The sequence below is a fragment of the Athalia rosae genome, chromosome 8, assembly GCF_917208135.1.
Source record: "Athalia rosae chromosome 8, iyAthRosa1.1, whole genome shotgun sequence".
NCBI lineage: Eukaryota > Metazoa > Arthropoda > Insecta > Hymenoptera > Athaliidae > Athalia > Athalia rosae.
In genome coordinates this window covers 5,506,460-5,527,801 of record NC_064033.1, presented here as the reverse complement: position 1 = coordinate 5,527,801, position 21,342 = coordinate 5,506,460, and the positions used below count along the sequence as shown (strand labels likewise).

Genomic DNA, 21,342 nt, shown 5'->3' with positions numbered 1-21,342 from the left:
AAAACGTACGAAAAGATTAAACACCGACCCGCGGAGTGGCCGTCCTCGCGTGCGCCGGGTCATCCGATGCTCTTTTCCCCCATCCTCCCCTTCCCCCCCTTCCCCCCTCTTTTTGCCCCCCTTAATTTCCCCCTCCCTCAAATCGCTCGATTCGTTCGTCACCCTCCCGCGATCGTCCCCGCGAAGACACGCCGATTCCCAAAAATCGCGAAAACTTTTTCTCTTTTTTTTTTCCCACAGCTGCAGCAGCCCGGGTTGTTTCTTTGGCGAATTTCGAACGTGTTTACGTTATACATATAGCTTGGAAAATTTAATGGACGCCACGGACCGCCGCGCCGCCTTTGTTTGGTATAAGTACACGAGCTTCTAATGTTCGGTCATCGGCTATTTTCGTCGTTACAATACAGCTCTCGGAAGTGCGCGGGGGATCGTCTAAATCGCGCTCACGTTTTCGAACTAGAAAATTCAAACATTTCGCTGGATGATTTACGCGCGTCGAATAAGTACACTCAGGGATCGGCGCGACGTGTGCAGATACACACGTGTGCGTAAGTATATATATATATATATATATGTATATACAACAACGTTGCGGACGTTGCGGACCATCCCATGTTGTTACCGTCGATCCCATCCTGTTCGGAGTCTCACGTGCTTTTCAAAGCGTCCGTGACGAAACTGCGACGGCCTAGCTATTCGTTATTCAATTACACGCGTATCTGTATGGGTATCTGATGCACACGTGTCTATACGTATACTTATCGTTAGTATACATCGGTTGAAAGGCGGTAACACGCGACGGTAAAAACGCGGCGTAATCCGCTGCGTTTCCGCGTCGAACGATTCCACCCTTGTTATACATGTATATTGTAAGAACGGCGCGAGCGGCGAAAAGCATGATAAAAGTAATCGCTGCAGCGGGTTTGGATAGTGCTGGGCGAATTCTGGTCCGTTAACCCTTAATAACCTAGAGTTTCGATTTTGATACCAATCTTTTAAACCGACTGTTCGCGTTACTATTAGTTTTTTTTTATATAGGTTGGCTGAACGTATTTTACCGTTGTATGATATTCTTTCCAACGAAATTAAGAAAAAAATCAAACGTCATTATCGTTTTATTTTATCTGTGACACATCACTTGCAAAGTGAACAAGTATAAACACATTTTACGAAAAGTTTTTTTTAATACAAATTTGATATATTTTCTTTTTCCGATGAATATAAATACTTTCGAGGTAAGTGAATATATGTATTATTTTCGCTGCGACATGATTATTTTTTGCGAGTGCGTGTTTTACTCGAAGAAACCAGTGCTATTTTTGTGAGTATCAATTTCGATACTTCAGGCATTCAGGTAAATCGGGCTCCCCCTCAGAATGATATAACTTCAAAACGATGAAAACGAATCGACTCGCTGCGGGATAAAATAACGTCGCGAGTAAATCGAAGAAAGGCCAATAAAATCGATAAATCGAACGCAAGGCCAATGAATTGAATGCAAAGTCGGTGAATCCAAAAGATAAAATGCGAGGGAAAAATGCTATTGTTCGAGGAAAAAGGTCCGGTTTGTCAGAAGTCAGGCTCAAGAGCCACGAACATCTCGCTGTTTGCAAAAAAAACTCTCGTATCGAACGAACAAAACCGTGCGACACAAATTGAATGCGATCTGGGGGTAGGTTTTAGGAGGCTGATACAATACAGAGGGCATAGTCCGGCAAATTTAACACCATGTCCGGGTGGAGGTTGAATGCTGTACGGAGTGCGCGAATGGGTCGATTGTTAATTTTTTTTTTTATTGCTTTGGATCCGGAAAAACAAGCGCAAAGATTCGACGCGACTGCGGCGGTTCGACGATTCGAAATCACGATCGTAGAAAACGTAGTCTGCCGGTGTACGTCGCTGATCGTTCCCCTCTGCGGTGCGATCTCTGTAAAGCCTGACGCGGACAAAAAAAACGAGTTGTCCCTAAAAACGAAGAATATAATATCTATATTACAAACACTCCTTCGATCTACCCCTCGCTACAGATCAGGTCGAATTATAGAAATTAGTACTCCACCGGTCAAGCCCTGGGTTTATCCTCCACGCGAGCGGGACGTCGTCCGCGTTGCGGGTCGTGATCCCGAAAAGAAATCGGTAATTATAATAACGAGGTACCACGATTGAGGGAAGCGATGCGATCGGACGCCCGAAAATTCCTCGTTTTTTTTCTGAATTTTTTTTCTCTTCAAATTGATAAAACATAATCGCGTCGCATGTATCGGATAAGTTTTTATGTTATTTTATCGGAAAACGAAAGGGCGGCCATTTTGTTTTCGTTCGGAGAAAACAAAATGGCCGCGGTATACCTGCGGTGCATTATTGTAACCGATGGGGTGAAAAACCGATTTTTTTTTCAAATTCTAATCAGGCTGTTCCCCTTGAGGAAAGAAAAAAATTTCAAATAGAAAATGGGGACAAATGAGGCTCCTTTGATTAAATTTTTACTATTCTACTTTTTTTTTATGATTCTCTATGCTCGTCCTTACCCTCAACGTCTCGGTAAACGAGAGAAAATTAGGTATTTATCGAGTTTCTAATCTGCAGGAAAGATGACACGGTCGCCGCCATTTTGTAACGCCGCCATTTTGTTGAAAAAAAAAACAAAAAACAACAACAAAACAAAACAACGACGACAAAACAAAACAAAAAAGGCAAAACAATATGAGTTTCATTCTCGCATAAAAGACGTAACGAAACGATACATCGAAACTCTTCAATTGTTATTCGATCACCTTTAAAAAAAAAAAAGGATACCAAAAAATCGGAACGCTCCCCTCAATAACCACGTTCCGTTACGCCGGGGCTACAGGGTGTCCATTAATTAATTAATTAATCAATCAGCGGTCCGTACGGACCGCAAAGTAACCCGGTGGTCGGCGGACCCTTTGCGACGACAACGACGCCGAAGCAGCTGGTTTAGTTGAAAAGTTTTACAAGAAAAAAAAAAAAAAAAAACGTGCAGGCGTTGCTCACGTCGCGGGCAGATGGAGGAGGATGAGAACGAGGATGAGGAGGATGAGGGGAAGGTGGGGAGCGGGGGAGCGGGACTCCCACCCGATCTGCAGCGCCTCGAAATAAAAGTAAAACTCGGTTCGGACGAGCCTTTCTTACCACCACATTCCCATAGAACTCTAGAGTCCTGGCGGACGCGCGGAGGTGGAGGAGAGCGGCCCATCACGTATACGTACACACCGATAATTGAGATACGACGACGACGACGACTCCCTCGACGCTGCGTTTCGTCGCTTCGAGAATATCCGACAGTTGCCGTCGCGGCTAGTCGAGGTGCGGGCGTAGGATAAATCGCGGAGCGGGTGGGTGGTGCTGCGGTGCTCTGGGCCGCTCTGTTATACCTTATTTTCGCATCCGCGGAGGTGCCCCGAAACGGGAGAAGAAAAAAAAATAACTAAATTTCAACGCGCGTCCGGCGCCGATACCCCGCGATTTCGTACAGGCATAACGGCATTCGCGTTTTACACGCAGCGATTAAACGCAAGAAATGAGCCGGGACGCCGTCCCGGGGCGATTCGTCGCTGGCGCGACGAGTCTCCTTTTCCTCGTCGTCGTCGTCGTCGTCGTCCTACTGACCTTAAGCGTGGACGCCGCAAACTACGAAGGTAAAAATTGTCCCGCGAAGTGCGTCTGCTACGCCGACACCGTGAGATGCATGTTTCAGAAACTGAGGACGATACCCGACGTGCCGAGGACCACCGTTGTTCTGTGAGTCTGACGAAAGCGATCCTCTAAACAACCCTCCTGTATTCATACTGCTTCATTTTCTTCTTTTTTTTGTTTCACACCTACAACGCCATTTTTACAGCGATACGCGCCACCAGAATTCTCGCGAACGTCGGAAAATTTTCTACGAACGATGAAACGTTCGGCCCCTTTTTTTTTTTTTTCTCTTCTTCTTTTTTTCTTTTTTTATTACCTGTACTCACCGTTTTTGTTAATGTTCTCGTTTGCCGCCGGAACGACCGCACGGAAACGTCACGTGACGCTCGGCGATCCTCGATTTTTTCACGGGCGTCGTCTGCTAGATTGAGAAAGAAGCAAGAAAGAAAAAGAAAAGTGAACGACGTTCGGCGATGCTCGATTTTTTCGGGGGCATCGTCTGCTAGATTGAGAAAGAAAGACAAAAGAAAAGTGAACGACGTTCAGCGATGCTCGATTTTTTCGAGGGTATCGTCTGCTAGAATGAGAAAGAAAAAAAAAAAAAAAAGAAAAGTGAACGACGTTCAGCGATGCTCGATTTTTTCACGAGCGTCGTCTGCTAGATTGAGAAAGAAAGACAAAAGAAAAGTGAACGACGTTCAGCGATGCTCGATTTTTTCGGGGGCGTCGTCTGCTAGAATGAGAAAGAAACAAAAGAAAACAAAAATAAAGCGAACGACGCCGCGGTATTCACTCATATTCGAAATCTTCGATCTTCTTTCGACCGATTAATTCCGATTTCTCAACGCGAACGCTTTGTAATACTATGTGCAGATTTCGGCGTGATTTATTTTACCGAGATAAATCGAGGTTTACGCGCGTTGAGAAAAAAAAAAAAAACAAAAACAAAAAACAAACAAAGAATCTGGAACGACGTACAGAAAGGCGGCGGAATTTATTCGCGGACGAACGTATAGATAACGCGTGCGTCTTCGGGTTACGACGGAGTCCGTGGTGTGTGGAAAGAGTTTCTTCTTCTTCTTCTTCTTCTTATTGTCGTTACTACGAATAACTCCGGGGGAGATGAAATCCGTTGATATCCGCGTATACATAGGTTGGCTCGCGTTGCTAGCTACGAATATATGCATAAGTACGACAGTATATACACGAATGTCGTTTTATTGTAACGTACGTAAACGTTGCGCAATCCGCGAGGCCCGGCGCCTACGCCGTTTCAACGCTCTTTGTGTTCGAGACGGTGCGGAAACGCGTCCGCGATCCGCGGGCGAATCTATAATCAAATCCCGATCGCGTCGAACGTGGAACAATCGATTAACGCTCTAAAAATAATCCAGGAAGAGCGAATCCCGAATATCCCGAATATCGGGCAAGTCAGCCTCGAAATTTCCTCAGAAACCGGCGTTCTCTCGTTCCGCCGAACCCTCGAAAAAACTTGGTATCTGCAAAAAAAGAGAAAAAGAAAAAGAAAAAAAAAAAAACGCTCCGATTTTTCCAATTTTCCAGTGACCTGAGGTTCAACAACGTGGAGGAGGTGCCCGCGGGTGCTTTCGATGGCCTCGACGAACTTCGCACTCTCCTGCTGAACGACAATCAGATAAAATATCTGGAGTCCGGTGCGTTCGCCGGTCTCAAGAATCTCCGCGTTCTTTACCTCTACCAGAACAGGATAAAGAGGATAGCCCCGGGTACGTTCGCCGGACTCCCTAATCTCGAGCAACTCTACCTGCACGACAATTACCTCAAGGACATCGAGGTGGGGACATTCAGCGACCTGTCGTCCCTCGAGCGACTATTCCTGCAGAACAACAAACTGGAACGTCTACCGGCCGACGCTTTTCGCAACGTCGGTCCCATGACCAGACTGCGTCTGGACAGCAACGCGCTCGTCTGCGACTGCGGCCTCGTGTGGCTCGTGAAACGGGCGCAGGAAAAGAGCGGGGAAATGGCGGCGGTCTGCGAGGCTCCCGAGGGCATGAGGGGCAGGTCCCTCGCGGGGATGACCCAGGAGGAATTTCACTGCGGTAGAATTTTTATTCATTTCTTTCATTCGTTTATTTTATTCATTGTTTGTTGCATATTAGGGTGTTTCACAAAAAAAAAAAAAAAAAACATTTTTTTTTTTTTGTTTTCTCTCGATGGTGTCAAAAAGTTGAAAGTACGTTTAAAAACAAGAATCGAAACCATCGATCAAAGATTTCAAATATTTTCCAATAAAATTGCGAAAAAAAAAACATACTTTATATTTATATCGTTTTTTGTTATGAAGATTTGATTGTTTAATAAAATCTATTGGTATTTGGTAGAAAATAGAATAAATTTTGTTAAGAGACCCAAAAATCATTTGTTTGATATTTTTAACTTTTATATTTATGTATTTGTGCTTTTTGTGAATTACGTATGGAGTAAAAAAGCAAAAAATAAGTTTAAAATCTCAGATTAACGGAATTCAATTGATTTCACAAAAAAAACAAAAAAACAATATAAATATAAAGAATGATTTTTTTTCGCAATTTTATTGGAAAATATTTGAAATTTTTGATTGACGTTACTTTTGATCGCAGATATCTTTGAAACGGTTGATCGTAGGAACTTTGACCTTCGGACGTTCTGTGTAGAGCGTGAAATTTCCCATAACACCTCTCACCGGGATGTTGCGTAAACAAGCCATTCCGAAGTAAATAAACATTCAAAAATGAAAAAAAACATTTTCCCTCTCGTTATTCAAATGGAAAAATTACAAACGGATTGGGGCAAACCTTAACATCAATATCAAGGGCTCTGATAGGCGCCAAAATTCTTGTTTTTAAATGTACTTTCAACTTTTCGACACCATCAAGAGAAAAGAAAAAAATTTTTTTTGTTTTTAAACACCCTATTATATATATTCAAAAAAGCGGAGCCTCGACTGACCTCCTCACCTTCCCGTGTCCCGAACAGATCGTCCGCGGATAACGGAGGGCCCCAAGGACGTTGAGGTGAGGGTGGGCGAGGACGCGATTTTCTCTTGCAGAGCAACCGGGGACCCTGCGCCGAGCATAAAATGGATGCGCAACTCGAACGAAATCGACCCGGAGGCGGACGGAAGGTTCGTCCTGCTGGACGACGGCGGTCTTCGCATATCCGGCGTGACCGAGGAGGACGGCGGCGATTACGAGTGCGTGGCCGAGAGCGAGATGGGAAGAACGGAGCCGCGTAGGGCGCGGGCCATAATATCGGCCACGTCGCCGCTGGGCTTCGCGGCGTCGCCGCGAAGCCTCACGGTAAAATCGGGCGACGACGCGTCCTTCGAGTGCCGGGGGGAGGGGGACCCGCCCCCGAGGATAACCTGGTGGCGCAACGGCCTCCAGCTGCGCACCGCCGGCCGGATCGCCCTGGAGGACGAGGGGCGCCGTCTGGTGGTCCGCGCCGCCAAGGAGCAGGACGTCGCGCGCTACGTCTGCCAGGCCAGGAGCCCCCGGGGGCTCGTCGAGGCGGCCGCGGACCTCGGGGTCCTTCCGCGGGGCGGCAGCCCCCCGCGGCTCACCTTCCGCCCGGAGGACATGGAGGCGGAGCCCGGGGCCACCGTGGAGGTACCCTGTCGCGCGGAGGGCGAGCCGCGGCCCCGCATACAGTGGAAGAAGGACGGCAGCGGGGTGGCCGGCGCCAGGAGCAGGATATCCCGCGCGGGCAGCCTCTACCTCTACAACGTGACCTTGGAGGACACCGGCCGCTACGAGTGCACGGCGATAAACGAGAGGGGGCGAGCCACCGCCCAGGCGCTCGTCAGGGTCCGCCGTCCGGGCGCCACCGACGCGATCGTGATACGCGCTTTCAACGACGCCGCGCTGGCGGTGGACGGGGCGATCGGCAACACCGTGGACGCGCTGCTGAGCACCAGGGGAACCCAGAGGGCCGACCCCTTCAGGCTCTCCAGGTACCCGGACGCCGCGGGCCGCGCGGCCGCGCGACCCGCCGAGCTCTTCGAGCGCACCCTAGAGAACATCAGACGGCTGGTGAATTCGGGGGTGAGCGCTAACGCGACCGCCGACTTCCGGTACGAGGAGGTACTCACGCAGGATCAGGTGAAGGAGATCGAACGTCTGTCGGGATGCACGGGACACCGTAGGTCGAGCAATTGTTCGGACATGTGCTTTCACTCGCGGTACCGCAGCGCCGACGGCAGCTGCAACAACCTTCAGCGTCCCACCTGGGGCTCGTCGTACACGGGATTCCGCAGGATACTCCGTCCCATCTACGAGAACGGTTTCTCGTCGCCCGTCGGCTGGGAGGCGGGACGTCTCTACCGGGGATTCCCGAAACCCGACGCCCGCCTGGTGTCCACCACGCTCATAGCGACGCAAGAGGTCACCGACGACGACAGACTGACCCACATGGTGATGCAGTGGGGACAGTTTCTCGATCACGATCTCGACCACGCGCTCCCCTCCGTGTCGAGCGAGTCGTGGGACGGCATAGACTGCAAGAAGTCCTGCGAGAACGCGGCCCCCTGTTTCCCGATGCGAGTGCCGCCCGGCGATCCGAGGGTGACGAACCGCAGGTGCATCGATTTCACGAGGACCAGCGCGGTCTGCGGATCGGGGGAGACCAGCCCCCTCTGGGGCGGCCTGATGCCCCGCGAACAGCTCAACCAGCTGACCAGCTACCTGGACGCCTCGCAGGTCTACGGTTTCGACGACACCTTGGCCGCCTTCCTGAGGGACCTGCAGGGCGGCAGGGGGCTCCTGCGGGAGGGTCCGGCGGCACCCGGGCGGAAGGCGCTGCTCCCCCAGTCGACCGGTGAGTTCGTCGACTGCCGCAGGAACCAGCTGGAGAGTTCGATAAACTGTTTCGTGGCCGGCGACATAAGGGCGAACGAGCAGGTCGGCCTACTGGCCATCCACACGGTCTTCCTGAGGGAGCACAACCGCGTCGCCAGGGAACTGGCGGTCATCAATCCCCACTGGGACGGGGAGACGATTTACCAGGAGGCAAGGCGCGTAGTGGGCGCCCAGATGCAGCACATAACCTTCAACCACTGGCTGCCCAGGATATTCGGTCAGTCCCAGGAGGAACTGATCGGGAAATACGGGGGCTACGACCCCGCCGTGGAGTCGACGATATCCAACGTGTTCGCCACGGCCGCGCTAAGGTTCGGACACTCGCTGATACAGCCGCAGCTGGAGCGACTCGACTGGGACTTCGAGCCGATTCCCCAGGGCGCGCTGCCCCTGAGGGACGCCTTCTTCGCGCCGTGGAGACTCGTCGACGAGGGAGGCGTCGACCCACTGATGCGCGGGATGTTCGCCACACCGGCAAAATTGAAATTACCCGAACAGAATCTGAACGTGGAGCTGACCGAGCAGCTTTTCAGGACCGCCCACGCCGTAGCCCTGGACCTGGCCGCCCTGAACGTTCAACGTTCGAGGGATCACGCGATACCGGGTTACGCGGAATGGCGTAAGTTCTGCAACATGTCGGTACCGGACGACTTCGAGGACCTCGCCGGCGAGATAAGCAGCGCAAACGTCAGGGAGAAGCTCAGGCGGCTCTACGGCCACCCCGCCAACATAGACGTCTGGGTGGGGGGAATCCTGGAGGACCAGCTGCCCGGCGCGAAGGTCGGCCCCCTGTTCAAGTGCCTCCTGTTGGAGCAGTTCAGGCGAACGAGGGACGGCGACAGGTTCTGGTACGAGAACCCGTCCGCCCTACGACCCGAGCAACTCACCCAGATAAAGCAGACAAGCCTCGCGCGCATTCTGTGCGACAACGGCGATAACATAACGCGCGTTCAAACGGACGTTTTCGTTTTGCCAGATAACCCCGGTGGCTTCGTGTCTTGCGACGTTATACCGAGGGTCGATCTACGCATGTGGGCCGAGTGCTGCGAAGATTGCGAAACCGAGGGCAATCAGGTCACGAGGTTCAGGAGGAGCGCCGAAAAGTATTCGGAGAGGAAGAACTCGGGGGGAGAGAAAATGGCGGACAGCGAACGCGGAGACGAGATCGCGGTACTGGAGGACAGAGTGAGGCGCATGAAAAACGAACTCGAGGAACTTAGCGAGGAGTTGAAACGACTGAGTGGACGGAATCTGTGAGATTTCTTTTATTCGTTTCTACAGATGTAGTGTTTTTTTTTTTTTTTTTGTTTTTTTGTTTCGTTAAGAGAGATATATTATAGGGAGAGTCGGTTCGATACCGATACACTCTGAAAACGTATTTTGCTACTTGTGTTTTTACCGTTCGCTTCTCAAATAATATATTGTTACTATAGGTTAGTGTTGTACATAAGAAATGGAACTCGGAATTTTGTATTTTGTATGAAATAAATCTAGTTACCTATTACACGGGTCGACCCGAATAACTGACATCTGTTCTTCGTCAACGTTCGAAACGTTCGTCTCACTTTTCACTAGAATCCACCATTCCCAACTGCCTCGAGGTAACAGTGACGAGCTGCGTCTGTAGAGATACCTCTTTTTATAGCCTCTTCGCAACGTATGTACATAAATAAATTAAAGAACTTCTATCCAAAACTTGATCGATTGAAATCACGTTTCTCGTTGAGAATTCACACCGTCGGAGACGAGGTGCGACTCCTGGAATCTTGCATCCAATGCTCGCCGTAACAGCAGTTACAGTACGTGATCAACCGTCGAGGTACTACCTGTCGTGAACCGGTGAAACCGTTACTTGACAAACTTTGTGTGTTGTCCTCGTGCAACCAATTCCCCGGTCTCCTTTTTCGTCAGCTCAACTTCGAGAAAAGCCAACGTCTTGCCAGCCTTGCAGGTCTTCGCATCCACTACGATCACTTCTCCAGGATTTGCTGCCTTCAGATATCTGAAAATTAGTGAGAAATCATCGAGGAGGTGATCGACTTGAGAGGAACGATGCTTACAGGAACTGAAAATCTTACGAGACGTGTAAATCAACCGAAACTCCTGGAGCACCGTTTCCGGCAGTCATCAGGGCGTACGTAGAAACGTTATCGACTATAGTCGCCGTAAAACCTCCGTGCAGGGTTCCAAAACCATTCAAATGACCCTCTTCCACGGGGAATTCCACCCTGCATTTACCGTCTCCAGCAGAGACCACGGTCACCTGTAAATCAACAGGTTCATTGCGATGGTGAGCTCCGTCGTTACGTAATGCTCCCTAATTAAATTCAACGTAGACCTCATAACGAATTTACTCATAAAACGGGCTAACCCCAAATACAATTATTCACCCATGGATCGGAATAGCTCGCTTGTTTTCACTTACGTTTTTCATACATCGACTGAAACCTTTGGCGCTAGCCAAAGAGTCCATCACTTGTTTGATTATTGCAACTCCGCGTGACATTTTGAATTACAAATCACCCACGTGCCCGCGGTTGAACTGCCTTTAATCGAGTGCGTGCGTGACTGAGGTGCGTGACGGTGATGACATTTGGTTTTGGCGTAACTCCGAATCACTGCCTTGAATTCGTTGCTCTCGGCCCTTCTCTATTATGTCAGAGGGCAGCACGTCGCGATAAGATGCTTATTGGGTGGAATTCCACATGGTGTTGTGACAGAAGGATCAGTCGATCGCTGGTACCGGCCGTCAGTCCATTTTCTTTGTAAATAAAAACGAACAAATGTCGCAGCCGAAGTCGATCATAAGCGAGGTATGGTTTAGAATCGTTTCATTTTTTGGCATAAAATCGTCCGAATTATAGTAACAACTCGACAAGGAAACTGACCTTTGATACGTTAATGATTTCTCACAGATGTTAACAATAGTCACATAATATGATCAACTTTTCAGATGCATATGGTTGAGGAGACCCTGCAGGCTTCTCTGCAAAAGGTTGAAATGATCGATCGAAAACTGAGAACAAAGTTGCTGACCATAGAAAACCGGAATAGACTAGAAACGGAGTTGGAAGAGGTTAAAAATGTGCTCGCCGTCAATCAGAAAGCGCTGAAGGACCTAAGGCACGAGAACACACGGTCGTTCATGATGACTGCGAGTCTGGTGTTCGCCTGCTTTCTACTCTTTGGATTATATTCCCTGATATTCGGTGGCACGTAAACTTTTGACCAAACGACAAGCCCTACTACAGGAAGCAAAGTGTCACGAAATATACTATGAACCAATGAACATTCCTTAAGTGTTCGCCGTACTCTAGTGATTTTATATAAGTATACATATATTGAATCATCCCTCGTAACGATATAAATGATTCAAAGCTCCCCAGTAAAGTTACAGCGTAAAGACTTTCGAGGAGAGCCAATAGCATACAGAGCCTTCATTATTTTTCGACAGTTATCCTAAAATTCACATGTCAACAACTGTCCGAAGCAAATGAAGAATTTGAGCAGAAATCGACAGGTCTGTCCTAGATCCATCCTCGGTCTCAAACAAGTTTCACGTGCGTCGATGTTCAGTGGTATGAAATTATGGACATCGGTGCAATTAGGAGCACAAATTTTTGGTTTGTTCGACGATGACAAGCATTCTAAATGTTTCAATTAAAATCTATCGCTGTCACCGACAGGTTGTCTGAACTAAGCGACTCGCACAATCTTAGAACTTCCAAACCTAAAATCTGTATCTCTATTTCGATTACTCGCACAATTTACAGTCTGACGAATCAACATGAGCTTTTTGAGTTTGAAAAATGAAAGCTGAATATTCTTAACCGATTTTCTAAGCGTTCAAAAAATCGAACTCGTGGTTACAGGCACAATGGTTGCGGTATAAAACGTTCTGGCGTCTCTAAAAGTCAACTCACCGTTGTCCAGATGTGTGAATATTCATTCATATTTTCCGCAATTATGAACAATTTAATTTGAATTTAATTTAATTTGAAAACGACCTGTTCCGTCATTAAATTTCACAGTACTCCTATGGTATGTACGTACGTACGAATCCGACAACAATTTGAATTACAGCCAGGACTCTCATTGTCAGCCAGGACTCTCAGCGTCCTGGTGGTGCTGCCCTCTCTAGAAAATTCCGAACACCACTTTAGCCGCGGAAAAACTGGCGGCATCCGGTACGGATATTGTGCAAAATTTGTGCAACCAGTATAAACTAATTGTAATCGTGAGCCTAAAATAAATACGGTAACTATACTACTTCCTTATATGAGAAACGACGATTCTATCTTTTCCATCTTTTCCAAGCGTTCTTGACAAAATTCTATCCCTGCAATCCTCCAATTGTGTTTCGTCTGCTGGACCCCTCGGTATCCTCGCGAGCCTCCGGTCACGATCAGTTTTCCGGTGAGTAAATCCATATGTATTCTCTAATTCAATGCGACAAGGATCGATGTTTCCGCAAACGATCAATGGGCGAAATCGAGCGGAGGATACGTGAGAATCCTGGTGTCCGGCCTGGCCAGCCCGTTACTTTTCGACTGCAGTCGTCCTTTGCGCCATTTAAGGTGCGACGAGGTCGGTAATCGAAGCGTCATCGCAGGTACCCAAAACCCCAATTTTTTCAACGTAATCCTCCGCAATCGGTGCGTGGATTCATGAACCGACTCTACCTGACCCTGCTCCGCGTCCCGATCCCGATGATTCCTGCATCGAAACGCAAAAATGCAGAATCGCATCGTCCGACCCCAACCGTACCACAGACAAAGCAGGTGATGGATCGATACACCGAAAGACGCCGAGAGACTCGAACCTGCGATAAGTATAAATATAGAAAAGAAAAGGGGGCCAGACGGAGCGAGACGGGGATGCGCCATTTCAACCCTCGCCTCCTCTCGAACACCCGATCTCCTCGTTTAACGTCACACGATATTCGGCTGCGGCCGAATTTTCGAAAAGCGAGTGCCGAGCGTCGCCGCAGTCCTGAAGGATCGATCACCTAAAACCCTACTGTATAGAGTTACGGCAATACAAATATCGTCCGGGTGGTTCTGCGGGATGAAAACAAGAGGCGAACGCCGCGGGATACAAAGATGGACGGAGGGACGCCGCGCTCTTCGAGGGCCGGGTGCGGGGAGGACAGATAAGGAGAAATGGACGGAGATTACACGCCGCGCCGTCGAAGGTACGTACAGGTATACCGGTTCCCTCGAAGGGGTTGGAAACGGGCTGGCGAAGAAACGGCGGGGACGGGTAGGGGGGCGGGGGGGGGGGGGGAGAATCGCGGGAACGCGGAGGAAAGAAGCTCCGGGAGGAGGCGGCGAGGTTCCGATTGGCGGCGGGGGAATCGATTAGCCGCCGTTGAAGGCCGAACCCGCAGCTGTTTCGGCTACGCCGCGAATTTCCCGAACCGTGTGCAGAGGTTTTCCCGTTGGTCCCGCCTCCGCGACCCTCCGTTATCCGGCCCTCGCGGCCCTGCCCTCCCGTCTCCCGTGGCAACCCTCATTAAAACCGGGGCACGCGCCTCCTTCCGACCCTCGCCGCGGTCCCTTTACCTCACCGATCCCCCCAAGGTGTACGCGGACACCTCTTCCCTCCCTCCCTCCCTCCCTCCCTCCCTCTCCTCCTCCTCCATCTCCTCCTCTTCTCATATACTGCACGGTACACCCCGTCACCCTCCGACGAAACACACCCCTCCGAGGCTCAACCGAGGAAAATGCCGCCGCCACCCTCCCTTTCCCACGTCCGGATGCACCTGATGGAATTCGGAGAATAAAAAAAAAGAAACAACTCTTTTTTATAATTTGCAACTAACTGTGCGCCGCATAGTTGCGTTAGAAGAAGGATTATATGAGGAGATGAGTGGGCGCGAAAGGACCTCGTGGGAACCGGCTGGATTTTAGTTACTTTTTTTCTTTTATATATATATATATATGTATATATATACTGTTCTTCGTTGATAAAACGCGTTGCAAATGATCAAAGTCCACGTACCTACCTGCGGTCGTTTGATCGTATCGCCTGACTCGCCGCACGATATCCACCATCTTGGAATTCGATTTTACCTTTGTGCAGGGGTCCCTAGTCTTTACCTTGTGCAGGGATTGATACGAAGCACGGGGGGAGGGGGGGGGGGGGGGAAGGAGACTCGGCCGAACCCTTGGTCAGGCGATGCCGGATCACCAGAATTTTCATTCGCGTTCACTGTATACATGTATGTAGATATGCGAGACGCAACGCTGGGAATGATATATAGATAGATATATATAGATATATATATATATGTTATTCGTATATATACGTATGATTATATATAGTATGTGTATGTACATTACGGGGCATGGTATTGATTGATTTCGCCGATGACTGATACAACCCCATCGGCTCGTTTAATTAGAACATGGCGACTTTAATACAAGCGCACGACAACAAGAACAACAACGGGGCTAGCCCCGCGGAACCCGAGCGCCGAAATCCTGATTATACTGCATCAATTTTTTCATCCTCAAAAAAAGCGCGACTCGATCCACTTTTCTCTGTCTTATTCTTATTCTTCTTCTTATTCTTCTTCTTCACTTTCGATATAACGGACGTCGAAATTCTCATCCCTTCGGACATTCAGCTTCGGGGTCACGGGGCTCGCAGCGTATCTATATACCTAACGTATCGTATTCCTATACGCTTTTTAAAACTCACACATCCGGCGCACGTGTAAACGAAAACAAACGAAAATCAATAACAATAATTGTGACGAGGACGATACGGTAATAATAATACTTCAATAATGATAACAGCGATAATAATGACAATAATAATAGTAATAATAATAATAATGATAATAATAATAATAATAATAATTGCGACCAAGATTGAATTTCACACGTATGTATGTATATACCTACTATACATATTTATATCGTACGCAGTAGTACATGTGGTATAACGTATGATGAGCAGCTCCTGAGTTTCGATGATATAAAACGAAAAAACGAAAAAAAAAAAAACGCAAACAAAATGGCGACGATGACTATAATGATAATAATGACGATAATAATAATAATAATAACGATGTTTACAATAGTGCACTAAAACTATACATTATACACATGTGTGTGTATATATATTGCCTTTTTGTGTCGTCACCTGGTTGGTTTTTTTTTTTCCTTTTTTTTGTCTGATTTCCTTTCTTTTGGCCACACGATGTTGGAATGTTGTACATTTATATGTATATATTTAGGGATAATTTTGTCGATTCGTAGATCCGCGGAGATCGCGCAGCAGATTTTACGGAAACAAGGGGTTGGCAATAAATTAAAAACGCACACACAGCGCGCTGCGGGCACATACATTCATCATCACGAACACATTCACAAAAAAAAAAAAATTCGCACATACATACCTATATATATATATACGTCACGCATTCATTCGACTATATAAGTATATAGTTATATAGTATATAGGATCGCTATGCGCCTATTCGGTATTATTTTTTGGTATTTGTTTTTTGGTTTTTCGGTTTTTTGGTATTTGTTTGTTTGTTTGTTTGTTTGTTTGTTTGTTTTTTTTTTTCAGTTTCCTCTCCACATTTTTTCTTCCTTTTTTCTTTTTTTTTTTTTTTTTCTTATATATCGCTACACATGAAAACACCCTATCTACATCGTCGTCGTCGTCGTCGTCGTCGACGTCGCACGGGGAATCCCCCGCGGCCCGATTGCGTAACAAGGCGATAAATATATGCAAATATATGTACGTACGTATGTGCGATGTATATAATGATCGAACAACACCGGTTCGTATGTACATATACACGCATACACTCGCGTCCCTGTGTCCAACGGTTCTAAAATTGAGATATATGTATAATGTGTACACGTATTATTTACAGTCGGGCGCGCGGGGGGTGAAAATTCACCGTACGCGTTAAAATATTTCTATTTATATATATATACCACCGTATCGTATTGTTGTTGTTGTTGTTATTATTATTATTATTATATGTATAGGATAATTATGGCTACGTGAATTATGCTTACATTTTACATCAGAGTATTATGGTACAATGTACGACTTAATGAGCTACCACGGTTTCTCTCGACAAAGGTACAATTTTAATCGATTCATTACACAGTCCTTTGATTCTTCATCCTTTTCTTCTCTTCTCTTCTCGATTCTTATCTACTAGTTTTTATTATTATTTTTTTTTTTATTACTCTTTCACTGTTTTTACTTTTTCTTCTTGTTCTTGTTCTTTCCGCACACATGTCATCAATTTCTCAATCGAAGACGCGGCAAAACTTGGGGTGAAAAAATGAGCGAAAAACTAAGAAATAACAAAAACAAAAAAAAAAAAAATGGAAGCTGCGCGTGGAGAAATCTTTGCTGTGTACCGGAAGTGATTTTTTATTTCGTCCCTGTATAGTATATGTATGTGTAGAATTTATCGGACTGTTTTTTTTTCTCCCGAATTATATACGTTAATCAAAATTTGAAAATCGATGATATGCGTTGCCTTCAATTATCCACGGTTATATATAACAGGTATATATATTCTTTTAGAATTATATTATCGGATATTGTAAAAAAAAAAAAACTTTTACGCAGCTGCCATTTTTATAATATTCACCCTTTCGACGAAAAGGGCGAGGGGGGGGGGGGGGGGGACCCCGCACACCGCAGGTTTTGCCGCTTGCTTTTAAAAAAAAAATCCCTTTCTCTCTTCTTTTTTTCGTTCTCTTTTCTCATTTCAACGAATAAATTAAAAGAATTTATGATACACGCAATATTTATAACTCTTACGACCACGGCACAACGTCCCTCGCGTTACATTTCGACGAGTCGTTTCTTTATACCTTTTTTTTTTTTATTTTTCTTCTTCTTCTTCTTTTTTATTATTATTATTATGTTTTTTCGCGACGTACGTCGTACGTACGTACACACGATCCGACGGGCGTCCGTCCATCCGTCCAACGTCCGCCGTCGGAGCGCGGTCCTCCTCAATTTTTACCCGCTTCCTTTTTCTCCTCCGTTTATTTACAATTACAATCCCGTTCATTTTCACCACTGCGCACCAACGTCTCCTCTATATAGTCCCGTTCGGTCGGTGCCGTACGTAAAGTTCACTCGAAAATTGAAAAAAATGTCTACGGATACTGTTTTTTGTTTTTTTGTTTTGTTTTTTTTTTGTTGTAAACACGATTAATATACTTTAGTCGGTGTTTCGTTTATTTTATTTATTTTTTTTACGTTCCCTCCTTCCTTCCTTCCTTCCGTTTTTCGCATTGGTCAGGCTCGGCTCGAAACTCTGTGTTTCCAACCGTTCGTCAAGGTTCGAGTCGCGTCGGACATTTGTCGCACGGGAATTCGGGGTCCGATCGAAAAAATCGGGGGGGTGGGGGGCGGTGGTGGTGGGGGTTGGGGGGGGGTTGGGGGGCACCTCGGCGTCCCGGCGAAAACTGGGCACAGCACTGCGGGTCGTGCGAAACTCGCGAACGTATTCCTGCAGGTTGACGAAATTTCAACGTGGGGCCCCCAGGGCGCCCCAGTGCTCGGCGGTGGGTCATGTGTAGTGGGGGTAAGTCCCGAGGTGGGGGGGTACGTGTCCCGTTGCCGTGTGGTGACCGGCGTAGAGATTAGCCCCGGGACTCGACCAGTAGGTCGAGGCGGACTGGAAGAGGCCGCCGGGTACGGAGACGGAAACGGAGGCGGCCGGCGGCGGCATCAGGTTGAGCTTGGCGTGACCGTATCCGGACATGAAGAGTTCGCTCTGGTATTTGTAGGCCGCCGGATCGGCGGCCGCCGGTTGGGTAGCCGCTGCCAATCCCTGGAAGTCGAATTTGTACGCGTACCTCTTCCCGTGCACCTTCGTCATTATGTTCTTGTCGTAGTAGTACCTGGAATGCGGAGAAGATGAAGAGAAAGAAAAATGCCGGGTAGGATAATATCGATGCACGCGGACTCGAGACAACAAAATGGCGGACACAAGCGATCGGGGCCCTTTTGACGCGCGTGGGCTCGCCCGGGGGCCTCAGAAATCTTTATCAGAGTTCCAAAAATAATAAAAAAACAAAAAAACAAAAAAGCAATTTGAACATTGTGAAAATTACATGGGGGCCAAGTTTGAAAATTTGCCGAGGGGCCTTGGAAATCTTTATCCGAGTTTGAAAAAAAATAGAAAAACAAAAAAGCAATTTGAACATTGTTAAAATTACATGGGGGCCAAGTTTGAAAATTTACCGGGGGGGGCCTCAAGAGTCCTTGAAACGTCCCTGCCCCCGATGGCCTTTTGTTTTTCGACATCCGACGCGGGGAAGGAGATTTTTATTCGGAACGTCCTAGACGGGGGAACTTGACGGAAATTGCGGGTCGATAATTCGGGGCTCCTTTTGCGACTTTTCGTCAATCTCACCCGGTGTAAATTAGCGAAAGTTTCGCGTCGAGGTGAATTTTAATTTTTCCGAGGACGCGCGCGTGTTTTTCCACGTGTCGTCGCGCGCGATTCTACAACAATTCAAAGTACATCCCGTTCAGGATCTGAGGGAAGAACAGCGGGTGTGACAATCGTCCCGGGTACTCGCGACGTTCCTCGATAACAAAATGGCGGCTTCCACCCCCCCCCGACGTTCTTTTGTTTTCCCAATCGCGGCGACCCGCGGATTAAATTCGAACTTTATTCTCTTTCGCGGTCTTCTCTCTTGTCGAAAGCGAGGGGGTGAATTTTACCTATCCGAGGACGCGTGTTTCGAAAAACTCTGGTATCTCGACGTTTTATCCAACGTTGTTTCTCTTGGCGACGTTGTAGCTCCGTCTCCTTCCGAATTCGAGCGGATTGACCACGATGAAACGGTACGTGTACGGTCTGGCGGTCGGAGTCGATCGATTCATCCCGTTCTCGCTTATACCCCGCATTCGGTGAGTAATTGAAATACCAATTTTCGTTACATGCGCTGCGCGTATTCTATTTTTCCATCAACGCGCGCGTATCCTCCTTCCCCCCCTTCACCGCCGCTCTATTTCCGCGACGCGGAAAAGGGGGATGGGGGGGAGAAGGGGGGTGGGCTGCCTTCTAACCTAAAATCATCCGGCGAAACCTCCACCCCCTACCCCCACTCCCCCCCTCCCTCCCTGCCGCCAAATAATCCACTCACCTCAAGGCCCTCGACAGTTTGTCGTAGTTCATGTTCGGCTTGGACTTCCTCTCGCCCCATCGTCTGGCCACCTCGTCCGGGTCGGTCAGTTTGAATTCGCCGTTCGTACCCTCCCACGTGATGCAGGCGGCGTTACCCGAGTCCGACAACAACTCCAGCAGGAATTGCCAAAGCTGAATCTGACCGGAACCGGAACTCGCCAGTCGGCTGCTGGTCGCTCCGAACATTTGGTAAGGATCTGAAAAATCGTCCGTGTCCGAAATGACGTGAGAATGGCAGAGAAAAAAAACAAAAAAAAAAAACAACAGCTCGCTCGCTCGCTGTTCTCTTCATCGTTCGCTTCGCGCGGCCGCGCGGATCTTAGGAAAAAACGCGCTCGGATCTCGTTAACGCGTTATTTCCGCACGGCGGCGCACATTTCCGAGATATACGTTACATCTGTATACATACATATATATATATATATTATATATACACACGTCGTGCGGAGTTCCGCGACTGGCGACGACCACGACGCGTAGGCCCCGTCGCCCTTAAAAGCTTTACAATGCGTCATCAGCGGCGCGGTGCGGTGCGGTGCGGCGCGGCGGCGGCGGCGGCGGTGCATCGTCGAGGGCCCTAGAACCTCCGTGCACAAAGGATATAATAGCAGCCCTATACAATAGAATGGACTTGATTTGGCTCGTAATAATCTCAATTCTCCTAAGTAGACGGGAAAAATATCTGGAATATCCGACGCTAACCGGGACGAGGCCAGGCGAGGCGAGGCGAGGCGCTCTTCGGATTCCTCCCTTCCGAAGCGGGACGACGGAAGATCCCCCCCCTTCCCCCTCCCCCTTCCCTCTCGCCGCCCAAAAATTCGGGACTCTTCGGAAAACTACGTAACGGTGAGTGTACACAGATTGTATACGTTAGACTGCGTCAAAAAAAAGTTTTTTTTTTTCGATTAAATATAATGTAAGAAGTTACTTCAATTCGAAAAACGAATTCTCCTAAAATTTGACCTCAATATCTCAAAAATTGAGCTGGCACATAGGGGGGTCCCCTTTCCCATTCAAAATACATGGGAAAAATATATTTATTTTTTTTTTTGTTTTTGTGGCACCAATTTAATGAACTAAAGTTAATATAATGTCAAATTGAGAGATTTTTGTTGAATAATTAAATATTCTGAATTAATTAATCGATAAATTGATAAAATTAATTTTTTTCGATTCTTGGTTCATTAATTGATTTTTTTTACTCTTATTCAGCGCTCTGTAACTTCGTTGCGGTTGAGTTTAGAAAAAAAAACGCACAAAGCAATTTCGTAGAGAATTAAATTTCCCGTAAGATAGTGAGCGGTTAAATTTTTTAACAATTTTATTCATATAGATATTTTAAAACCAAAAAAAAGAAAAAAAAAAAATTTTCCCATGTATTTTAAATGGGAAAGGGGACTCCCCCGTATGCGCCAGCTCAATTTTTGAGATATCGAGATCATATCTTAGGAGAATTTGTTCTTCAAATTGAAGAAACTTTTTCCATATATATTTAATCGAAGAAAAAAAAAAAAAAAAACTTTTTTTTGACGCAGTCTGATATACGTATAACGTATTTGCCGACGAGTTTTTTTATCCGGCAGCAGAGTGTGACGCGCGCGGTAAAATCGC

At 47.4% G+C, this 21,342-nt stretch overlaps 4 protein-coding genes across 6 annotated transcripts in view; 2 read left to right on the top strand and 2 right to left on the bottom strand.

Annotated features, from left to right (window-relative positions):
* The first annotated feature begins 3,523 nt into the window (after positions 1-3,523).
* On the top strand, positions 3,524-10,038 carry LOC105686653 (peroxidasin). The gene is made up of 3 exons (XM_012401678.3): positions 3,524-3,762; positions 5,221-5,738; positions 6,655-10,038. The coding sequence occupies exons 1-3, from the start codon at positions 3,542-3,544 to the stop codon at positions 9,789-9,791; spliced, it is 3,876 nt and encodes a 1,291-aa protein (XP_012257101.2). The 5' UTR covers positions 3,524-3,541; the 3' UTR covers positions 9,792-10,038.
* Positions 10,039-10,054: 16 nt separating this feature from the next.
* Positions 10,055-11,172, bottom strand: LOC105686654 (acyl-coenzyme A thioesterase 13-like). The gene is made up of 3 exons (XM_012401679.3): positions 10,960-11,172; positions 10,613-10,797; positions 10,055-10,536 (listed from the first exon to the last, which is right to left on the bottom strand). Exons 1-3 carry the CDS (start codon positions 11,038-11,040, stop codon positions 10,383-10,385), a joined length of 420 nt encoding a protein of 139 aa, XP_012257102.2. The 5' UTR covers positions 11,041-11,172; the 3' UTR covers positions 10,055-10,382.
* A 4-nt stretch (positions 11,173-11,176) lies between these two features.
* LOC105686655 lies at positions 11,177-12,513 on the top strand. Its single transcript, XM_012401680.3, has 2 exons — positions 11,177-11,347; positions 11,488-12,513. The coding sequence occupies exons 1-2, from the start codon at positions 11,318-11,320 to the stop codon at positions 11,752-11,754; spliced, it is 297 nt and encodes a 98-aa protein (XP_012257103.2). The 5' UTR covers positions 11,177-11,317; the 3' UTR covers positions 11,755-12,513.
* A 2,380-nt stretch (positions 12,514-14,893) lies between these two features.
* LOC105686290 (transcriptional regulator ERG homolog) overlaps positions 14,894-21,342 on the bottom strand; it is a 55,027-nt gene continuing 48,578 nt past the window's right edge. For all 3 annotated transcript variants that reach the window (XM_048659368.1, XM_012400942.3, XM_048659367.1), the window contains exons 5-6: positions 19,691-19,928; positions 14,894-18,436 (exon numbers count right to left, since the gene is read on the bottom strand). In XM_048659368.1, the coding sequence (XP_048515325.1) occupies positions 18,103-18,436; positions 19,691-19,928 (572 nt within the window). In that variant the 3' untranslated portion in view covers positions 14,894-18,102. The remainder of the gene's footprint in view (positions 18,437-19,690; positions 19,929-21,342) is intronic.